The 18,833-nt window shown below is 38.6% G+C and overlaps 2 protein-coding genes across 5 annotated transcripts in view; both read right to left on the bottom strand.

Moving 5' to 3' along the window:
• The window catches only part of vps13a (vacuolar protein sorting 13 homolog A), a 41,144-nt gene extending 27,777 nt beyond the window's left edge, over positions 1-13,367 (bottom strand). For 3 of the 4 annotated variants that reach the window (XM_019365322.2, XM_019365323.2, XM_019365325.2), the window contains exons 1-33: positions 13,180-13,367; positions 12,363-12,406; positions 12,222-12,264; positions 12,025-12,120; positions 11,646-11,747; positions 10,346-10,455; positions 10,086-10,145; positions 9,938-9,997; positions 9,544-9,624; positions 9,189-9,234; positions 8,669-8,796; positions 8,348-8,454; positions 8,017-8,188; positions 7,298-7,360; positions 6,695-6,827; positions 6,482-6,576; positions 6,192-6,334; positions 5,834-6,035; positions 5,622-5,736; positions 5,121-5,257; positions 4,893-5,025; positions 4,375-4,492; positions 3,902-4,046; positions 3,110-3,218; positions 2,835-3,010; positions 2,312-2,468; positions 2,097-2,176; positions 1,931-1,990; positions 1,564-1,762; positions 1,245-1,361; positions 969-1,072; positions 598-765; positions 70-377 (exon numbers count right to left, since the gene is read on the bottom strand). In XM_019365322.2, coding sequence (XP_019220867.1) covers positions 70-377; positions 598-765; positions 969-1,072; positions 1,245-1,361; positions 1,564-1,762; positions 1,931-1,990; positions 2,097-2,176; positions 2,312-2,468; positions 2,835-3,010; positions 3,110-3,218; positions 3,902-4,046; positions 4,375-4,492; positions 4,893-5,025; positions 5,121-5,257; positions 5,622-5,736; positions 5,834-6,035; positions 6,192-6,334; positions 6,482-6,576; positions 6,695-6,827; positions 7,298-7,360; positions 8,017-8,188; positions 8,348-8,454; positions 8,669-8,796; positions 9,189-9,234; positions 9,544-9,624; positions 9,938-9,997; positions 10,086-10,145; positions 10,346-10,455; positions 11,646-11,747; positions 12,025-12,120; positions 12,222-12,264; positions 12,363-12,406; positions 13,180-13,279 — 3,911 coding nt within the window. In that variant the 5' untranslated portion in view covers positions 13,280-13,367. The remainder of the gene's footprint in view (positions 1-69; positions 378-597; positions 766-968; positions 1,073-1,244; positions 1,362-1,563; positions 1,763-1,930; positions 1,991-2,096; positions 2,177-2,311; positions 2,469-2,834; positions 3,011-3,109; positions 3,219-3,901; positions 4,047-4,374; positions 4,493-4,892; positions 5,026-5,120; positions 5,258-5,621; positions 5,737-5,833; positions 6,036-6,191; positions 6,335-6,481; positions 6,577-6,694; positions 6,828-7,297; positions 7,361-8,016; positions 8,189-8,347; positions 8,455-8,668; positions 8,797-9,188; positions 9,235-9,543; positions 9,625-9,937; positions 9,998-10,085; positions 10,146-10,345; positions 10,456-11,645; positions 11,748-12,024; positions 12,121-12,221; positions 12,265-12,362; positions 12,407-13,179) is intronic. The other variant, XM_019365324.2, reaches the window with a different exon arrangement.
• A 2,786-nt stretch (positions 13,368-16,153) lies between these two features.
• On the bottom strand, positions 16,154-17,407 carry LOC109204435 (C2 calcium-dependent domain-containing protein 4C). Its single transcript, XM_025897105.1, has one exon. It carries the CDS (start codon positions 17,405-17,407, stop codon positions 16,154-16,156), a length of 1,254 nt encoding a protein of 417 aa, XP_025752890.1.
• Between the last annotated feature and the right edge of the window lie 1,426 nt (positions 17,408-18,833).

Genomic DNA, 18,833 nt, shown 5'->3' with positions numbered 1-18,833 from the left:
TGCAAATTCCAATCGATCACAAAGACAAGCATGCAAATTTTTTAAATAATACCTCCCACAGAAACTGACCTGTACATCTTAAGGTCAGTCAGTCTCACAGTCATTATATCCACAACAGGTGGGATGCTGGCATCTGATTTACAGGGTTGCTTGGCAAAACGATTTTTGATAGAAAGCAGACCAAGGTCAGCTACAATGACATTTGATGAAGAGGAGGACTGGGGGAGGAAGATGACGGGTGCATTGAAGTGGACATCAAGAGCGATCCGAGTGGTCCGTTCAGCCAGTTCTTTCACGCCTGACGCTGCTTTTTCCGCAGCCTGAACTGTTACCTCAGTTAGTGCCTCTTTAGCCTCCTGGAAGTTATTGACAAACTCCTGTAAGGACATGGAGTGGGGAAAAATAGTTTTGGAGAAAAATTAATAAGATCAAGCTGGAATGCAGAAATATACAGAGGTAATGTAAATAACTATGTTTATGACTTATAATTTTATTATTACCTTATCTAATAAATTAAAACACCACTTTAGAGTTTTACATGTGAACAAAAATTGATAAGAGCAACAGATTAATTCTGCCCAGAAAAGTGATTCTTACCAGTATAGATGAGAGAAACTTGTTGAGGAAGATGACCTGAATGCAGCCCACACTCAGTGTAACAGTAGTGTCAACGTTAGACATGTCCAGGTAGGCATCTCCTTCAGTCGCATCTGTATAGTTTATCATGTGGAAGTGAAACACTTCCTTATCTGCTATGGACACGGCCTAGAAAAAACAGAGTGGCACAGAAAAAGAAGTTAAAAAGTTGTTATTCAGATTTGCCTGTGCCACATGATCAGCAAGTAACACACAAAAAAAACCAACATAACAAATGAAGACCAGAAACATCAATGTGGGAAACAATGACCATTTCTTTTGTATTTTTTTAAGTACATTGGTAAATATACATAAGCACTGGCATTTGATACCTTTTTGTAAAAAGCTTCTTTGTTACAGTCCAGAATCACAATATTCTTCAATTTGGCCGAAACCTCCATCCCCTTCTTCCTCATCAGGACCTCCGAAACCAGACCTAGACAATTACGAAAGCCCCAAGTTGTACAATGAATTGAAGATTTGACCAGAAAAGGTTCATTAGAAAACTCTATATACAGTAGAGTATTGCAGAAATAATAAACACTTAACAAATCCTATTGAAAGCACTGCCAGGATACCTAGTACACAGAAAACTCTTCCTTTCATACCTTCAATACTGATCTCTGAGATCCTGGCCTTCTGTCCTCGAATGAAAACTTTAAGGCAGCGGAGATCAGTTTTGATATGCAGATTAACCACATCTGCAAATTTGGACCTTTTTGAAGCTGGGAAAAAAAAAGGTGAAGGACAAGAAATAAAGACATTACCTGAGAGCAGCTGCAAAAAAGGAAAGCTATTTCCAGTGTAACATTTAACCTTTGATACTGCTCTGAAAATCAGTTTCATTAACTGTGAAATATCTGCTCTAGTAGTACAATGTTCTCATAAATGGTGAGATAATAACAGCGTGCAGATAATATCAGTTACGTTTTTTCTTGGTTACAGCAGTTTCCTCCTTCTTCTCTCCCTCCTTCTCTGCTTCAGCATCGTCTTCCTCAGGGATAGTGGGAAGCTCCTCCTGCTGTCCTTCCTTCTTATTAGATTCAGGAAGGAGCTTACTGAGGAAGTTCATGGTATTGAGGAGAGCCTCCGTATGGAGGTGAACATCCAGGGATGAAAAGGTCACCTGATGAAGAAAATGAACCTTTTTGTGTGAAATGATATTGTGATTCTTCTACCCATTATTAATAATTACTGAAGAAGAAACACTGCTGTTAACTATATATTACATAAAGTTAAGAATATTAAGTAAATAAAAAAAATATTATTGCTGGGTTATTAACATTTCCCTCACCTTGATGAGCTGCTCAGTGTTATTATATTGAGACTTGAAGTCGGGACCATTCTTGTCAGCCTAGAAAAATTCATCCAATCTTTAATATTGAGGTGATTTACCTTCAGTTTTAAAATATTTATAGAAAATATTCTGAAATGTTTTCACACAACGCATCCCATATTACTTTGATATACTCCAGAGTGAGCAGATCGACTTCTTTGTTGTCCAGTGTGGTGATCAGCTGTACTTGCTTGTCTTCAGAATCTGTGCAAGGAAAAACAAAGCATGCCTAATAAAAAATTAAGCAAAGACTGCCCTGATGATTTGCACATTTTTATTGGGATAATTGTAATCATCAAATGTTTAACAAAAATTAAGGCATTGCTGGTATCTACTGACCCATGTATTCAGGACACTTGAGGCAGATCTCTCGCAAGTAGGTATTAGACGTCATGTCAAAGGTGCGCAGCTTCAGCTCAGTGCCCAGACCCTCTATGTCTAAGTGGAGCACCGTAACCTCCATATTTCCAGACAAACGACAGAGCTGAATAGAAAACTGGACAAAGAGGACAGAGAGATGATGGAAAAATGGGAAAGATGATGATAAAGGTGGTCACAAAAATAAAAGGAGGTGGAGAAATTTAACTAAGGAATGCTAAAGAGAAAAGGCAGAGTTTGAATTTTCTTTTTATCTCACACAGAAATAACTAAGATGACTGATAACAAGGTTAAATAAAAATAATTCTTACAGAATTGGATAATGATGTTTAATTGTGCAGGAAAACAGAAAGAAAGAAACTATTAGGCAATACAAGTAAAGTGTCTCTGACACTGGATATCTACATCTGAAGTCAGTAAGGATTAAATATTAAAAAAAACAAACAAACAAACAAAAAAACAGGGAAATTTATTTTTTCTGTACCTCACTGATCTCAAATGTCATAAAGAAGTCAGTCATGTTCTTTTGTGCATCTTCCTTGATGAGACTTTTTCTTTTGCTTGCATCGACATAGCGCAGCGGCATGGGATTGTCTGGAAAAAATGGTTTATCCCCGATGGGAGAGCTGGGCGCATCATAGAACAGATCCTCCTCTGACCCTGGGATATAATTAAAAAATAAACACAATCTGTGGTAGGAATACACACAGGATTTTTAAAGATATTTAGCAGTAGGACCAAAACAAAACAGTGTCTTACCTAATGAGGTGATGCTGATGGTCTCACATGACTCAAAAATGAGAGAAGAGCGCTGATCAAAGTTCAGAGGTTTTCTGGGAGTGAGATGAGGGGTGAAAGACTGCCTAGGCTAAAAAGAAAAAAAAAGGAAAAACACACTGTTGTACACACTGTTATTAATAAAATCTTTATTTTTACTAGTCCGGCACTTCCACCTCAATATTCAACTATTTGTATATTCATTCAATGCAAAACCCTCAAGCCTTCAAATCTGAGATGTTTTTTTGTTTGTTTTTTTAAATTGGGAAAAATAAACCATCTCGGCTGAGGCTTCCTTCTCATTCACAGCAGCGATCATCATAATTCAGTTGACCTAACTGTTGCTGTCTGTGCCTGTGCCACGCGGTTTAGGGATTTCTACCCCCATCTGAGTCAATAATAACAACAATTATAATAATGATAGTAATAATAATAATAATGATAATGATAATAGTCATCGCCTAATGAAAATACTTTGCACAGGTCTGCTTTACAGACTGGGCTCCTTCATCACAAAAACTCAGCTCAGAGTGGTCAGAGCCCCAAAAATTAAATGCTTAAAATCCACTATAATTATCCATTGAAATTTCTATTTTGTGACTTCATTTTCTAACCACTGTAAAGGACAACAACAACAGTAATTACTAATAAGAGAACTGAAGGCTTAATTTGTTTGCAGCTGATGTGCACAACCTTCCAGACTCCCAAGATTCTAGTTTTTAGGGATTTTATTGAAATCCGGAGAGGACCATCTCCATAACCCTCCGATCTTACCTTTGGAGTTGATGATGGAGCATTGCCGCGTGCAGCAGGTTTGCTTTCAGGCAGCGGGATACTGTCCACCAGCTCCAGAACACTTCGAAGTTTTACATCAGAAATACGAAGAGACAACAGAGGAAGCTCTCCAGACATCTTATATCTATAAGACACATACACAAAGATGCATACAAAACTTACAACCTGAAACTTTAGTTTACCTAATACTCTTAGCTCTGGTCCTTACAAGATAAATATTTTTAGTTGTGTATCTGAACCCACACTATATTTATGAATATTTAACTAGTGTTTGGATCCGTCTTTAATACTGCACTTTTTGTTTTTTTTTTAAAAAACAGTGAAGCTCTTCAGGGGAAAAAAGAAAAGAAAAGTATTAATTTCACCAAAGAAGAGGGTTAAGAGCAAGTTCAGATTTTCTTACAAAGACTTAATTTAACCATCAGTTGACTGTCAACCAGAAATACACTTACTTTGGCATGCGGGAGTCTTTGTTGACCATTGCTCTGCTAAAAACCACCTTTAGATCCACTGGCTCTAGGATGTGGAGGGGTGACCGTTTCTGTTTGCGGGCCTTTTTCCAGTTACCATCTATCACATGAAGATAAAGTTTTATATTTCTACTGAGTCCAAACAGAAGCAGAGTAAAAACAAGAAATATTTCTGTTGGATCAATGTGTAAGTTTAGCAATATCCCGTCTTCACCAACAAGGACACAATACCTGAAATCAATGTAATATTTTCTTTGCTAAGACATAGTCAAGCCATTAGAGCGACAAGTCCCAATCACTTTCATAAAGACATTTCCTCAATGCTGTCTGTATGACTTTTTTTGCTGTGTAAAACCTATCAATACAAACAAAGCTTAAGCTTAGTGATTTTTAAACAGTAGTTAGAATAAAATCTCAAACAACACCTCATCAATCAACATTATGTGTCAAAAACCTTCAATGTGTTACAGATGTGTTGGTGTGTCTGTGTGTGTGTGTACCTGGTTTGCTATAAAGAAACTGTAGGCTTTCAAGCTGTACATCAAAGCTATCGTAAGCTCTGGACATGATGTCCTCAATGTTGCTGGAACTCACACACAGCTGAGGTAGATGTTTCCTGCTTTGACTGGACATCTGAAAAAGCACGGAAACATGAAGGCATATATTGGTAAGTTACCTTGGATTTCCAGCCTGCTGTCAATCTTTATTCACATCTGACACTTCCCCACCTTGAAATGACCGAGATCCAACAGCAAGATGTTCTGAGTGCCATTGTAAAAACCGGTCTGTGGAATGATGACGTAGGAGGCCATCAAGTTCACCTTCAGGTCGAGAACCTTCTGTGTTTCAATCACATACAGTAAACCTGAAATACAAAATGTTAATAGGTCATCAATAGTAGCTTTGTCTCCAAAGGTGGGTGAATTTTATTGTTGTGGGCTGCATAAAGTTAACTGAATGTGTGGTTTTGTGTAATGAACTCTGAGATTCTATTAATTTAAGTAATGTTTAAATGCCAAATTTACCTAAAAGCTCTAATAAGGAGAAAACTTCAATAACAAAAAAAAAGACCTTGAAAAATCTTCCAAAGCCCTCAGGAAACAATCACTTTCAAGAGCATAAACAGGAAGACTAAACAAGGAATGTAAACATTCGCCCATCAAAGAAGTCCTTAGAGATCCGGACGATCAACCATGATAGCAGATATCTGCAGTTTATCTTAAACTCACCAGTGGCTGTGCGATCTCTAAACTGCTCCAGTTTCATCAGGGTTGCATTCGTGAGCTCATCCAGCTGCATGTCATCAGGAGGCCTGAAGAACGCCGATATGCTGTTCACAGTTATCTACACAGACACACAGACAGAGAGTCAAATATATATATGTACTGCTTTTGAGGGTTTTTATTTTTGCTGCTCATTCACACTGAGTGACACCACTCACAGCATCATAGATGATTTCCAAGGGTTGTGACTCTACATGAAGCCGCTGGTTAGCGCTCTCGTCCAGGGGGTTGGTCTCAAACAGGATACTAAGCAGTGGGGTCCCTGCTCCTATGGCTGCCTTACTTGATGAAAGGAGAGTTGGTGGAGGTTGCTTATTGGTGAGGCCAGTGACCTCAAACAAAGTAAGCTTGGCTGTGATTCTGGGAAGAAAACAAAAACAACAAAACAACAAAACACACACACACACACACACACACACACACACACACAAGCTAGTGTTATCAAGTATCTACCCTTGTGGGAAAAAAAAGACCAGCTACAAAGTTGTTATTTTGTTTTAGAAGGCTGGAACAAACTTGATGGCTTGTGCTCCAGGTCTCTGTGTGAGTGTGGAGTACAGCTCTCCCACAGTCAGCCTGATGATCTCGTTTTTGTCCTTGTCATCTTTAATTGACATGGACAGCTTCTCCATGTGGAAGTTGACCTTCATGTTCTCAAACTAAAAGATATGACACAAAGAGTATAAAGATAAAGTAACACAATACTTGTTTCTTTACCTTTGTAATATATGCTTCTGTGCGACAGATAACCAAGTGGAAGTGTATTATTAGTAATTGAGGGGGTGTCGTGGGGGAAAGTGACTCACATCCTTTGGCAGGTTGGGATTAGCAGCAGTCTCGCTGTATCCAATGGCAGTGTAGAGTTTGGCTTTCTCAGCAGGGGTTAACAGCTCATCAAACCCTGATACAGAGATGGTAAGAAGAATAAATGGAACGGACATAGGAGGAGTAAGAAAAGCTAATATTACAGGCTGTTACTACAAAGACATTCCACATGTACATGTCTATCTGTAACCTACCTCCAGTCTTAACTTCTTTTCTTTCTGTATCAGGCTGTGCTCCCCAGTTCCACATCCAGCTGATCCAACCCTGAGACTCTTCTTCCTCCATCTTCATCCCAGGACGGTAAATACGCAGGCCTGCTTTACTTGCCTAAAGAAGGAGACGAAACAAAATGTCAAATGCTTCCCCTTTTTCACTTTTCTGAGGAAAGATGGCAAGGAAAAAAAATCTGACCAGCCTGATCTGTTAGCATCATATAAGAGAAATCGTGCAGAATGTGTAAATTTACAGTTAATGGCACAGTGCTGCACCTTGTGGAACCATGGCAGCCTAATCCTCAACCCTCTACATTCCTTTGCTTAATGTATAATTATCAGTTATGTGCCTAATTTGGTCCTATGTGGCCTGCTGGAACAAACATACGCCAGCACCAAGCTGCTGAGAGGCACTGTACTGTGCATAGCTCCAGTGAATCTCAAATTGTTGTCCTTTTTTATGGATATTTGCAACAACTTGAGATCACAAGACAAAGAGTATTACAGTTTGATCAATTCCTAAATCAGATACAAGTTGTATAAGCTTACTGAAGTTCTCTCAGTTATGTGATACAAAAAGCTCACCTCCACTTCAGCCTGCTGTCTGGCCAAAGTGATGTTAAAAATATCCAAAGTCTTCTCGGGCTTCTAAGAATAAACACAAAAGAAATCGATTAGAGCTTTCACTAGATTCTACAATTACTACAGTTCTATTTTGGGGAAAATATGATACTAATAAAAATAGAAAAGAACTTGGGAACACATTTAATTTCAAATGTTAAATTCAATTATTTTCAAGTCTATCTCAAAAACTCAACATCAACCTCTAATGCACTTCAATCAATCCCTGTAGGCTTGAATACTAGATATCTTTGTGAGCAATTATGGCTAGAAATATGACAGACATCACTTAGAGAGCTACTGAGAAGTAATACTATTGTAATTAATTACTTCCATACTATATTAGCTTTACTTTTGGCATAGGCCTTCAATTATGATCACTACAGTCAAGTAAAGCAACTTTCGCAAGCATTTGTCTTACAACAGTGACAACAGGTACGAAATTTATATTAAAACAGAATTACTGGTAATATTAGTATATAAAATTAAACTCAAAACTTTCACCTGTCTGAAATGTAAAAAATAATAATAATAATAACAATAATAATAATAATAATTAAAATGTTTTAGTATTAAGACACTATTGTGAAAACAGAGTAGAAAAGAAAACAGTCCCATAGGTCTCTCTGTCTATTTCCTTCCTCCCTTTTCCCTCTCCCCTGTTCAGTTTAGTTCCACCCCACCTCTAATTTTTTGAGAAGCTCATCGCTGGGTTTCTTGCTGGTGATCTTTATCTTGTAGAGCTCTCTGTAGTTTTTTACCATCTGCCGGTGCCGGCGAATGTGTTGCCATGACCACATGTGGAGACCTGGCTTCACATCTATCTCCAAGACGCCTGTGATCACATACTTCCACCTGGAAATCAGGGAATCAATGTAACAATTTGTAATACTAAGTGGACCGAATGTAATGTGGTAAATGACATGTACATATGGGATTCAGTTTTTGAAAAAAGATTACAGAAAGACAGGACAGAGGAAATGATGTGATAAATATGTGACAGTGTCTTCTGACCATGTTTTGGCGTTCTTGTGAACATGGACCTCAGGTCTGTACTTCCTGTATGGCAGATTACGTGACATCATATCCACTGAGCACAGCAGCTCCAAGATGCTAATGTACTGGAATAACAGGAAGTCAGCAATTACATCATCACAAAGTACTCTAGTGCAGTTATTATCTGACATTGTTTATGTAGTTTATCCTTAACAACCCTCTTTAGCTCTCTGTTTCTTAAAATATTCTATTTTAATGAAACTTTAACACATACAAGTTTAAACAGATCTCTCTCTCTCTCTCTCACACTCACACACACACACTCACACACACACACACCTGGGCTTTGTTGAGTTCAATCGCCACCTCTCTGAGGTTGACCATCAGGTCCATTTTAGGGGAGGAGAAATCCACATCTGACCTGGGATTCATCCGCAGTTTTGCATCAGCTGAAATGGGGCGAAAAACTGTGGAACAGAAAGAATTAAGATGATTTAAGAATTGCAAATGTGAGCATTAAGACTGTTTCACTACCTTTTGTGCTGCACATGGCAAATTTGCATCTATTTATAAAGAACTTAAAAAACTTTACCAATGTTATCAGTTCAAAAAAAATGTACAGCGTTGCCTTAAAGTGAAATTGAAAACAAAATCTGTTAAGATGTGCTGAAAATCTGCTCTCGTGACTCGGTGGTGGTGAATCAAACTCTGTGAATCACCTGGGTTTTTTTGGTGTTGCAGTGTCACTGCATATCATCACAAATTATTTCTTCATCACTTTCTATCTGCAAAATTTTTCATGCATGTCATGTAATGTGCTTTGAACTTAGTTCCACAAGAATGACAGTGAAACACTCACTGAAGTCATGAGAGGATCGGACTTCCATGCTGCTCTGGAGATGTTGCTGTAAGAACACAGAGGAAGTGAAGATTTATTTACATATTAATTGTTTTTTCCTCTTTGCTAATTTCTTGGCCTCCTAACATATTTGACTTCTTTTTTGTTTTGCTTTAACTATAATGTATGGAAGAAAACCACTGCTATATCATGTGTATGACATAGTGCTAAATAAAACACCTTTACATAACTCCTGTGTAACTGAAGATCTGTGCCCTGTGTGATCACAACATAACACTAACATCGTGTCTTCCAGGAAAATAGGAGATGGCTAATTCCAAGTACACATTAATACGTTAATAATACAGTGACTCACCAGGGCCCGATCTGAAGTGTGACTGGAGAAAAGTACTGAGTTAACATTCCAGTAGGCAAACAAGTTATCTAGTTGTACCAGCTGAGAAAACAAGACACACAAAGCAATTAGTGATGAGGCTGTTTGCCATTACAAGGAAAAAAGCTGACAGTGTTTGACAAGGACTTCTTAAAGTTTTGATTATGCTCCAAAGTTATGGGGAAATAACACTGCTGAAAAAAAATCAATGAAGTTTTCCAAGAGTTAGTTTTTAACTTCAGGGAACTACTTTAAAGCCAAAAACAAATGCTATTAAACATGTATGTGGTATTTTGTATTAAAAACACCTACCTACCTTCCATAAGACGTGTACAGTGGTGGTATACAAGGTAGATAACGTGGTTGGATTACTTACCTTAAAGAAAAACTTGGAATTCTCATCTAAAAGACTGGGTCTCCACTTCTCGTCAGCGGTCTGTACAGTTAAACAAGCATTGAGGTTAATGAAAAGCTTCATATCTAAATGTAAAATAGCATATCATTTGACAGGAGAGACACATCACCTGAAGGCTGAGGTTTTTCAGTGACACTCCAAATGACAAAGGGCAGTTTGGATTTGTTACCTTCATTAACAAAAAAAGGAGAAAAATAAAGAGCTAAGCCTTATGGTGTGGTTAAGACAAAAAAAATAAACCAATTAATTCTTCTATTGTAACGTGCTCTAGAAACAGTGTTTAGTTCATTTAAAGTGGAGACATGTATAAACTTGCAGGACCATAGATAAAATTGTACATTATTATGGTAACTCGGCTTGAATACTTACATGATCTTCATAGCGCACGTGGATGTTAGAGATCTTGACTTGCAGGTTTTTAATGACCTGAGTGACAAGCTTTTCCACAAAAGTGTCCTGTTTCTCAAGTTTGGGATTCTCTGTAAAATGCAAGGTTTAGGTTATGAGGCTCCAACAGGTCCCAAAGAATTCCTGAAGCTTTTCTCTAAAGGACCTTCAATACACATTCACTGTGTATTTCTGTATAACTGGAATGACATTCAGCTGGCCTTAGCTCTCATGACTGCCTGATGAACTTTACAAATAACTAAATTTTACTTTCAATATTTTTATGATTCCTTTCTTTTTTTAGCATGTTAGGCGTTATCAAGCAAATATTAGCTTACACAAGAATGCCAGTGAGTCACATTGCTGTTAATAAAGCTGCGTCATTAAACGTCTTAAAAGAGAAAAAAGAAGTAGTACACATTTTTATTTAAATTTACAAATACAATACAAACCTACGTATGTATTTTCACCTAAATGCTGTAAATTAAGAAATTAAGATACAACACTTTTCACCTTGACAGAGGACATAGTCTTATAAAAAGAACAGCTTGTAGATAGCCACATACACTTGTGGTGAGAAGTTTACACACTCATCATAGGCGTGGAATGAATGCCATTTCTTTTTAAACTCATCAAAGATGTATGTTGTACAAACCTGGAAAAATACCAGTTCAAAGACATCAACTAAGAGCCCAAATATATCCTGATATTTGTGTCCAAGATGAGTGGTTATAAACCTTTGACCACAATTGTAAGTCAAATATCAAGGATAGATTTTTTCTATCTAATGGCAAGCGTATATTGTTGAAGTGACAAAACCAGGCTGTCCCAAAATACAGCAACACAGCAGTCTGCCACTACAATGAAAGACAACTGCTGAGGATTGTGCGATACTCATGTGCTAAACCACACATAACAGAAAAACCGTGAAAAACGCTGGCTGCACAGGAACTCACAGCCACACAAACCATGACCATATGACACTAAATCTGTGTGTGTGACTATAAGGCATATTTTATAAATTTTGATATTACTTGTTTGTCTATGCAAAATTAACACCAAATGTTCTACTGCCCACTGGCTCACGCAGTGGAGCGCATGACTTATGCTTACACAGCCAAAAAGCAGCAGATGAGAGCCAACAGCAAATAGCGTCATTTGTTTTTCTTTCTCTAAGAACCTGTTGACCATGACAAAGGCTGTTGTCATACAAAACCTACTGAGGATCTTTGCTATAGTAACATGTTTACAAAAAAAAAAAAAATTGAAGCTGCACCCTGACCTTGCTCAGCAGCCTTCAGCTTTGTCTGCTCTATCCGCTGTAGTTCCCTCTGGCGAGCCTCCTGAAGCTGCTTCTCCTCCTTTTCCGCATCATACTTTATACCTAAAGGGAATAGCGCCAGAAAAAATGTGCATCTTTCTGTATTATTATATTTTGATAATTATTTTTACTTTAATAGAATTAAATTATTTTAATGGATTTTTGAATCTTTAAAACATATTAACACAAGTAGCTTACTCAGCTTATCAAAGAAGTCAAACAATATTCAGCTACTGTGTCTACTAAATGTGGTTATTCATTCATTTTATACACTGTAATGTCTAAACTAAATACTTGGATCAAATTTGTTTATTTTGATGCAAATATGAAATCATCTTACTTGCTGTGGGAACTATAAGCAGGTAGACACCATCCAACGTGGCCTCCACGGATTGTGTGTAGAGGTACTTCCATGGTATCTTCAGCTGGAGACGCCCTAATCACAAAAACACCCAAGTAAGAAAAAGTTCTTCTGTACAAAGGTACTAAACTGTGTCAATTATGGTCAATAAGAGCCAGAGTAAGAGTAAGTCTTACCTATATGACCAGCCTTCACTTTAAAAGGAATATCAAGTTGGCTCTGCAACAAAGCACCATGAATAATAAATAAACATAAATCTGTGAATGTCAGGATGTAATGACTAATGCTGTTTACTCACACACTTAACTGCAACTTACCAAGGCATTCTCCTTTATTTCAAGATTATTAAGGACAGCATCACCTAGAGGGCCAGGAAAACTTTGTTACTATGGTAACAGTATTATGGCTTACCATTTGGGTAAAGTGTAGCTCATATAGAAACTCAATCTAATTAAAGAGGTCTCTGGACTTTTGACTTAATGCACCTCGCACCAGAGAGCTCCAATAATTCAAATCAATCGTAACACATTATTCATAGACATACTACTCGTGTAAAACAGTCTATGAAAGACAACTCGTTTAATACATTTGTTGATTAGAGAAGCTGGTATTAAGTTAAAGTTTGGTAAAACAAAGTACTTAATGGTTTGACTTAGTTACTAGTTTTAAAAATTGATCCAGGTTCAGCGGCTAAAGCCAATTTTCAAATACTCGTATTTGTGTACAGTGTCAAATATTTCTTGGAACGTGTAGGGACTTAGTATGAAGCACAGTACCGAGTCATAACCTGGCTGTGTAAAAGGGTGTGACCTCGAAATGCCTGATTCCCAGAAGCTCGCATGCATGTACTGCTCCAATAGACTTGCAGGAGCAAACAAGATAAGATTAAGAAGAAAAGATGACTGCAGCAGTCGGAAAATAACGCTGTGTTTCAATATATCTCGATGTCAACATTTGACTGCACTGTCTCGTTCACGGTGAACACTTTAACTCGTTTGGGGACGCCTAAAGTGGCACTAACAGCTGAGGAAGCTGTTAGTGTCATACGCCTGGTGGTTAGCGTACGTTAGCATTTAGCTAGCTAGCTTAGAAAGCGAGCTAATCAAGTAAAATGACAAACACAAGTTCAGTTACCTCCCCATATGCCGAGCTTTAGCTGCGAGCTGTCAAGGTTGACAACGTAGTCCCCTAAAAATCGGTTGAGGACATCTACAACCACGCTTTCGAAGACCATTGTGGCGTTTCTCTCATCTGTCTATCACCATGTTTACATCCCGAGGAGGACTCGTTCAGGTTCAGCGTCAGATTAGGACGTCTTCCGGGGGTGGGCGGTGCTTGACGTCACCTGTAACAGCTACTTCAGGAAACAGTAAGAAATGGCAAACTCGTTATTTAATGGGATATTAGTAAACTACTTTTTACCCATACTTGGGAAATTGGCAATGAGTAGCGTAGTCACTGCCTGGGGGACATAGCACAAATCTCTGGGGTCTATACATAAGCAGTCTCTGTGGCCTCCCCTCAGTTCTCGATCCATATCTTTTAGGCATTTTTTGTCTTGTTTGTTTGTTTGTTTGTTGGCTGGTTTTTGGTTTACTTGTTTCTTATCGAATCATTGAGCTGGACAGCACAGTTGCCTTACACCTAGAAGGTCCTGGAGTCTGAATCCAACCCAAGCTGGAGCCTTTCCATGGGATGCTTAGAGGTTTTTTCCAGGTACTTAGGCTTCCTTGCATAATTCAAAGACATACATGGGATGAGGTTAAGGCGTGAGCCTGAAATGTTTCTAGTAAGTGTAAATGGTTGTCTGTCTGTGTTAGCCCTGCAACAAACTAGCAACCTGTGTAGGGTTTACCACTTGCAATCCTGATTTGGATAAGCGCATGGATGAATGGAAGGATGGATTACATCGCTCCCATTACATCTTCTTGCCAACGATCTGCTACACAGACATACTCCTCTACAAGAACAAAGCTCCTAGCTCTGAAATTAACCTGTTAACCTGACCTAGGCACATCAGAGGTCACACAAGATCATCCCAGCACACCAGAATAATTACATATAATGTCATTATTTTGATAATTGAAAAGTTAAATGTGTCCAAACGTCTCTGTGCTTATACAACTATAATAACAGTACCTTAGTCGTGTAGTCTTGATAGTAGTGTGTTTAAAAGCATTAAAATCTATTAAGACATATAAGATATGTTAGATTTTAAGCAACAGTGTCAGTGTGGTATTTTGAAACGCTATGTCATAAGCCTGAAATTCCCTGGCTTCCTCAATATGCTTCACTTATTTCACAGTCTCACTAACTTCAACATACAACAAAGCCTAATGCTCTTTCATGTTGGTGTTGTTGAACTTTTGGATAAAACTGATATCACTCCAAATAAAGCTTGCAATAACTTTTAGTTGCTCTTATATGAGCTCAGGCAACTGCTGCTTCAGACTTTATGGCTGTTTCTGAAATTAAGGATCATGAGTTTGACAGCATTAACATGTGTTGGGTAATTCCAGTAGATATTAACAAACAACCTTTATTTGTCACATACACAATCATACAGAGTAGGACATGTAGCGAAACGCTAGTGTCCAAGCTGCGCCATTCCAAGGCTTGGTTTTAGCATAGGGGATCTAGCCATACTACTCATGTTACTGGATACCGGGTGGGATGAAACTTGTGACTCCCGCTGCAAAGGTGTTACCACTATACTATCCAGCTGCCACACATATTGCTATGGTTTTGAGTGGTTCTGGACTCTATGATGTACTCTTGAGTATCAGAGGTGTATTATATTCAGGTTCTATATGTAAATTTTTTAGTTAACTAGATTCTGTGATCCATATACGTTTCCCCGGCCGCGTCCTCGTATCTGTGTACTCTGTCTGTGCTCTGTCACTATGGTTGTCTGGTCTCCCCATTTAGTTGTGTCAAGTTATTCTTGTCTCCCCTGGTCAGTCATGTCTCTGTGTCTGTTTAGCCTTTTGTCTGTATCAAGCTCACATGTCCATGTCTCTTCGTCAGCGTGATGTTTCCTGTTCTATTTTGTATGTCCCTCATCTTGTGTGCATTATGTTGAGTTTTGCTTCTTGCTGTCTCAGTCAGTTTCTGTTTGGCTGTGTTCCCCATGTGTCTCCGCTGTGTCTCGTTACCTCATGTGTATTTATTTAATACCAACATTTTCCTTATTTTTTGTCATATTGTCATCATACCTTCCCATCTTGCTGTGCACTCTCTTGTTATGTGTTTCCTTGGTGCCAGACTTTTCTAGTTCCTTTAGTTTTATATTTTGTATTATTCATGCTCGTAACATTATAGAAGTAAAGCTGCCTTTCTAAGTTACGTTTCTATGTTTCTGCGTTTCAAAGTTACGTTTTTTAAGCTCAAGAGTCATATTTTTTTGGTTTAAGAATGCGAAATTATAATAAATGAATAAAAGAAATCACTTTTGGAATCAAATTTAATCACTTAACTGATTTATTCAGGTAATTTAATTGTGTCAGCAGAAGAAACATTAGTATGAGGGAGACTGGGACTGAGACTGGCTTTATGTGGTCTGATTTATATCCTCTAAGATTTCTAACTGATGAGTTCAAAGTTCTGGGCACAAGTTATATTTCCAAACCTCTACAGTTCAGACTTCATCCCTCAGTACAGCTTTTAATATAAATGGCATTTCGGGGCCGTACAATAGAGTAGCATGGCAGAGATAAACAGAAGAGAGCATATTTGAAAACAGTTCAGCAGAGAAACAGAAGAGCTGACAGTTTTATGTTGAACATTACCAAACAGCTGCCTATTTGTATATCTTAAACAGCAACATTAACATTCAGTGTAGACACATATTGTGACCATCTGATGAAAGTTTTTTATCACTTGTGCTCTAAACTTAAAGCTCTGCTGAGAAAAATATCTGCTTCTTTAACAGCTACATGCCTCACTATGCTCAAGAGCTCATTGCTAACTAAAATAATTTCTCACTGGTTGCCTCCCTTTTTAACATGTTCCTTTTTACACATTTTAATAGTTTTAAGACATCATAATTTTATCACATGTAATATACAACACATGCAGTTTTCATGCTGGCTTTAAATGATGCACACACCTATTTTTCTGCCTGTTTATTTAAAATAAGCAGCTGAGACAGAGGTTTGGTGATCACTCCAATCACTTTCCCCCTCCTCAGAGTTCCAGCTGCAGCTTTATGCACTACTTTTAACCTAAGCTGCATTTCCATTAGATCTTTCTGACTCAGCTCTGTGAAGTAGAAATCTTCATTGAAAACTGGGCTCCGACAGTTCCTGATGGTGGCGCTCTCCTGCTGTTGCAGCTTTCCGGGAGTCAGACACAGACTCACTGCACAGTTCAGTGTCTGACGGTCATTATCACTCCACAGGCTTTCCACAGACACCACACGTACTCGGACTGTGGATAAGGATGATGACGCCGTGCCGGAGAATTTGGTGTGCTCAGTGGAGAGGCACACTCTGCCATGGCCCTGCAATGGGAGGACATGTTCCTGCTGAAATCTTTCCTGGCACTGCAGAGCATCCATCGGGAGGAGGGCTGGTGGAGTTAGGTTAGCTGAGCTTTTCTCTAAGCTTGATGGGCTGCTGAGTGAGGACGTTAAATCCCCCCTCCTCCACTTCCTCCTGCCCTTCTTACTGTCAATTAATGAAGGGCAAGATACAGTACCTTTAAGGCGGCCACTGCTTGATGGGACATAAAGGGAGGATTTGACACAATAAGGTGAACTGAGGGGAGAAGAGTCACTGGAAGAAGGTGTCTCGCTTTCGGTCTCAGACATACTCTTGCATAAAAACACTGGAAGGAATCCAGATGAAGTTTTCTTGGGAAAATTTGTCTCTTTTGCCAGCCTTGGTGGTGCTTTAGGCATATTTCTATCAAGCAGGTAAACAGGGCGCTTTGAGTGGAACAAAGACTCTTTCCTACGAGTGTTGGGGCTCTCATAAATTCCACCCAGGCCGTAGCTCTCTGCAGAGAAGGGCAAAGGCTTCTTTGTAGCTTTCCAAGCCACTGATGTGTCACTATTTTTTGTCTTCACATCCTTTGTCTTTACATGAGGAGAGTCTGAAATTTGCCTACTCTTAGGAATCTGGTTCTGACCGAATACAAACAGTGGCTTTTCCTCAGCTTCTAGCAGTGGGCTTTGCCTGCAAAGCCGTGGAGGCAGACAGAACTCTGGGATCATGTCTGGGGTTAGGACATTGTTGTGCAGATTCCTTGAGAGGCTAGCCTTTGAAGGGAAAAGTGTATCCTCCTCATTCTTTCCAATGTAACGATTCAACTCCTGAGGAAAGCTCTCCATGCTCTCCCTGATCTTCTCAAGAACCCACATGGCTGTTTAATGTTGATTTAAGGATTTGAATGTAAATCCCTTTTCCCCACCTTTGGTGACAAGAGTAAAGTATTATTTAATCAAATATAGAAATCTTGGAACAGAATAGCACACTATTCAGAAATAAAACAGTTTTGCCAAATGGTGAAATAATTTTTTTTCTTCTCACCTGGTGTGATGTGTCTTTCTCCAGAGAGAGACCTGCCTGTGTGTGTGACACATGTGTCAGTGAGGTTTTAAAGGTAAGGGTGAGGCTCTGTCTGACTGATCTGACGCCTCCGTCTGGATTAAGCAACATTTCCTAAGCAGACATACACAAGAGTACACATAACAAACACAGAGTGATGTGCATGTAGTTGTTTGTGACGTCATCTTTGCATCGAGTTGCATCGAGTTGAGACAATTTACATCATTACTCAAATGTCCCAATAAAAGAAGAATGGTTACAGTCAACAAAGACACACCCGGCTCTAAATTAAACATGACCCTACAAACAAACATGTAATGTGCAAATTTAAAATATACAGAAAATGCGTTCATGGTTCCTGGCCTGTCTTTGTGGTTTTAAACTGATCCAGATTTGCTTCAAATTTTAATGGATTCTTAATTTGCTCATGCTCCACTTGTCCACTTGTGGATTAAGTTTCATAAAGGTCAGCTTGGAAGTTTCTGTGTGAAAAAAATCCAAACCAACCCACTGACAGAATGCTGAGACCACGTATCTCTGCCTCTGCCTCAAATGGATGACATTAAATACATCCAATAACTGCATGTAAGCATGTAAGACATCTTGAGCACCCCAAATATTTATTAAAAGATGCCCCAAAACATAATGTATCAGTAGTAAAGTGCTGAAGAGAATGATAGTCATGTGATCAAAACACATGATTGATCACTGAAACATGCTATTTCGATCATAATGACGTGAGCATAATCGACTTTTCACAGAGAGCTGACCTCTTGTTCAAAGCAGTTCAAAGACAGGAGCCACCACCTCAAAGGTCCTCTGACCTTTAAACAGCTGGTAATGCAGGCACACAACTGACCTAAAGTCTAGACGGGCTTCAGTCTCTATGTGTTGTCATGAAGGTGAAATTCAACAATTTAAATATGGATGATGATACCATTGTGTTCCAATCTGTATTTTAATGCTACATGCCAAATCAGCTCAGGATGAATTAATTCCTCATTTGATTCTATTCAGACAGTTCCAGGATTTAAACGACCTGCTTCCTACATTTTTACTATCACATTCTTACACAATGAAACCAATAATCTGATTTTGATTGACTAACACACTTTGTCTTGTCCATGCGCTTTTGTCACTTTCTGCCCGATGGTTAACATCAAGATTGTAATTTAATTTTTCTCCCGTTCCAGATAATAAGCACCAGATTTCCATTACCAAGCATTAATCTAGATTATA

The sequence above is a fragment of the Oreochromis niloticus genome, linkage group LG12 (genome assembly GCF_001858045.2).
Source record: "Oreochromis niloticus isolate F11D_XX linkage group LG12, O_niloticus_UMD_NMBU, whole genome shotgun sequence".
Lineage (NCBI taxonomy): Eukaryota > Metazoa > Chordata > Actinopteri > Cichliformes > Cichlidae > Oreochromis > Oreochromis niloticus.
Note: the sequence above shows the minus strand (reverse complement) of the source record. Positions and strands in the feature narration are given on the sequence as shown.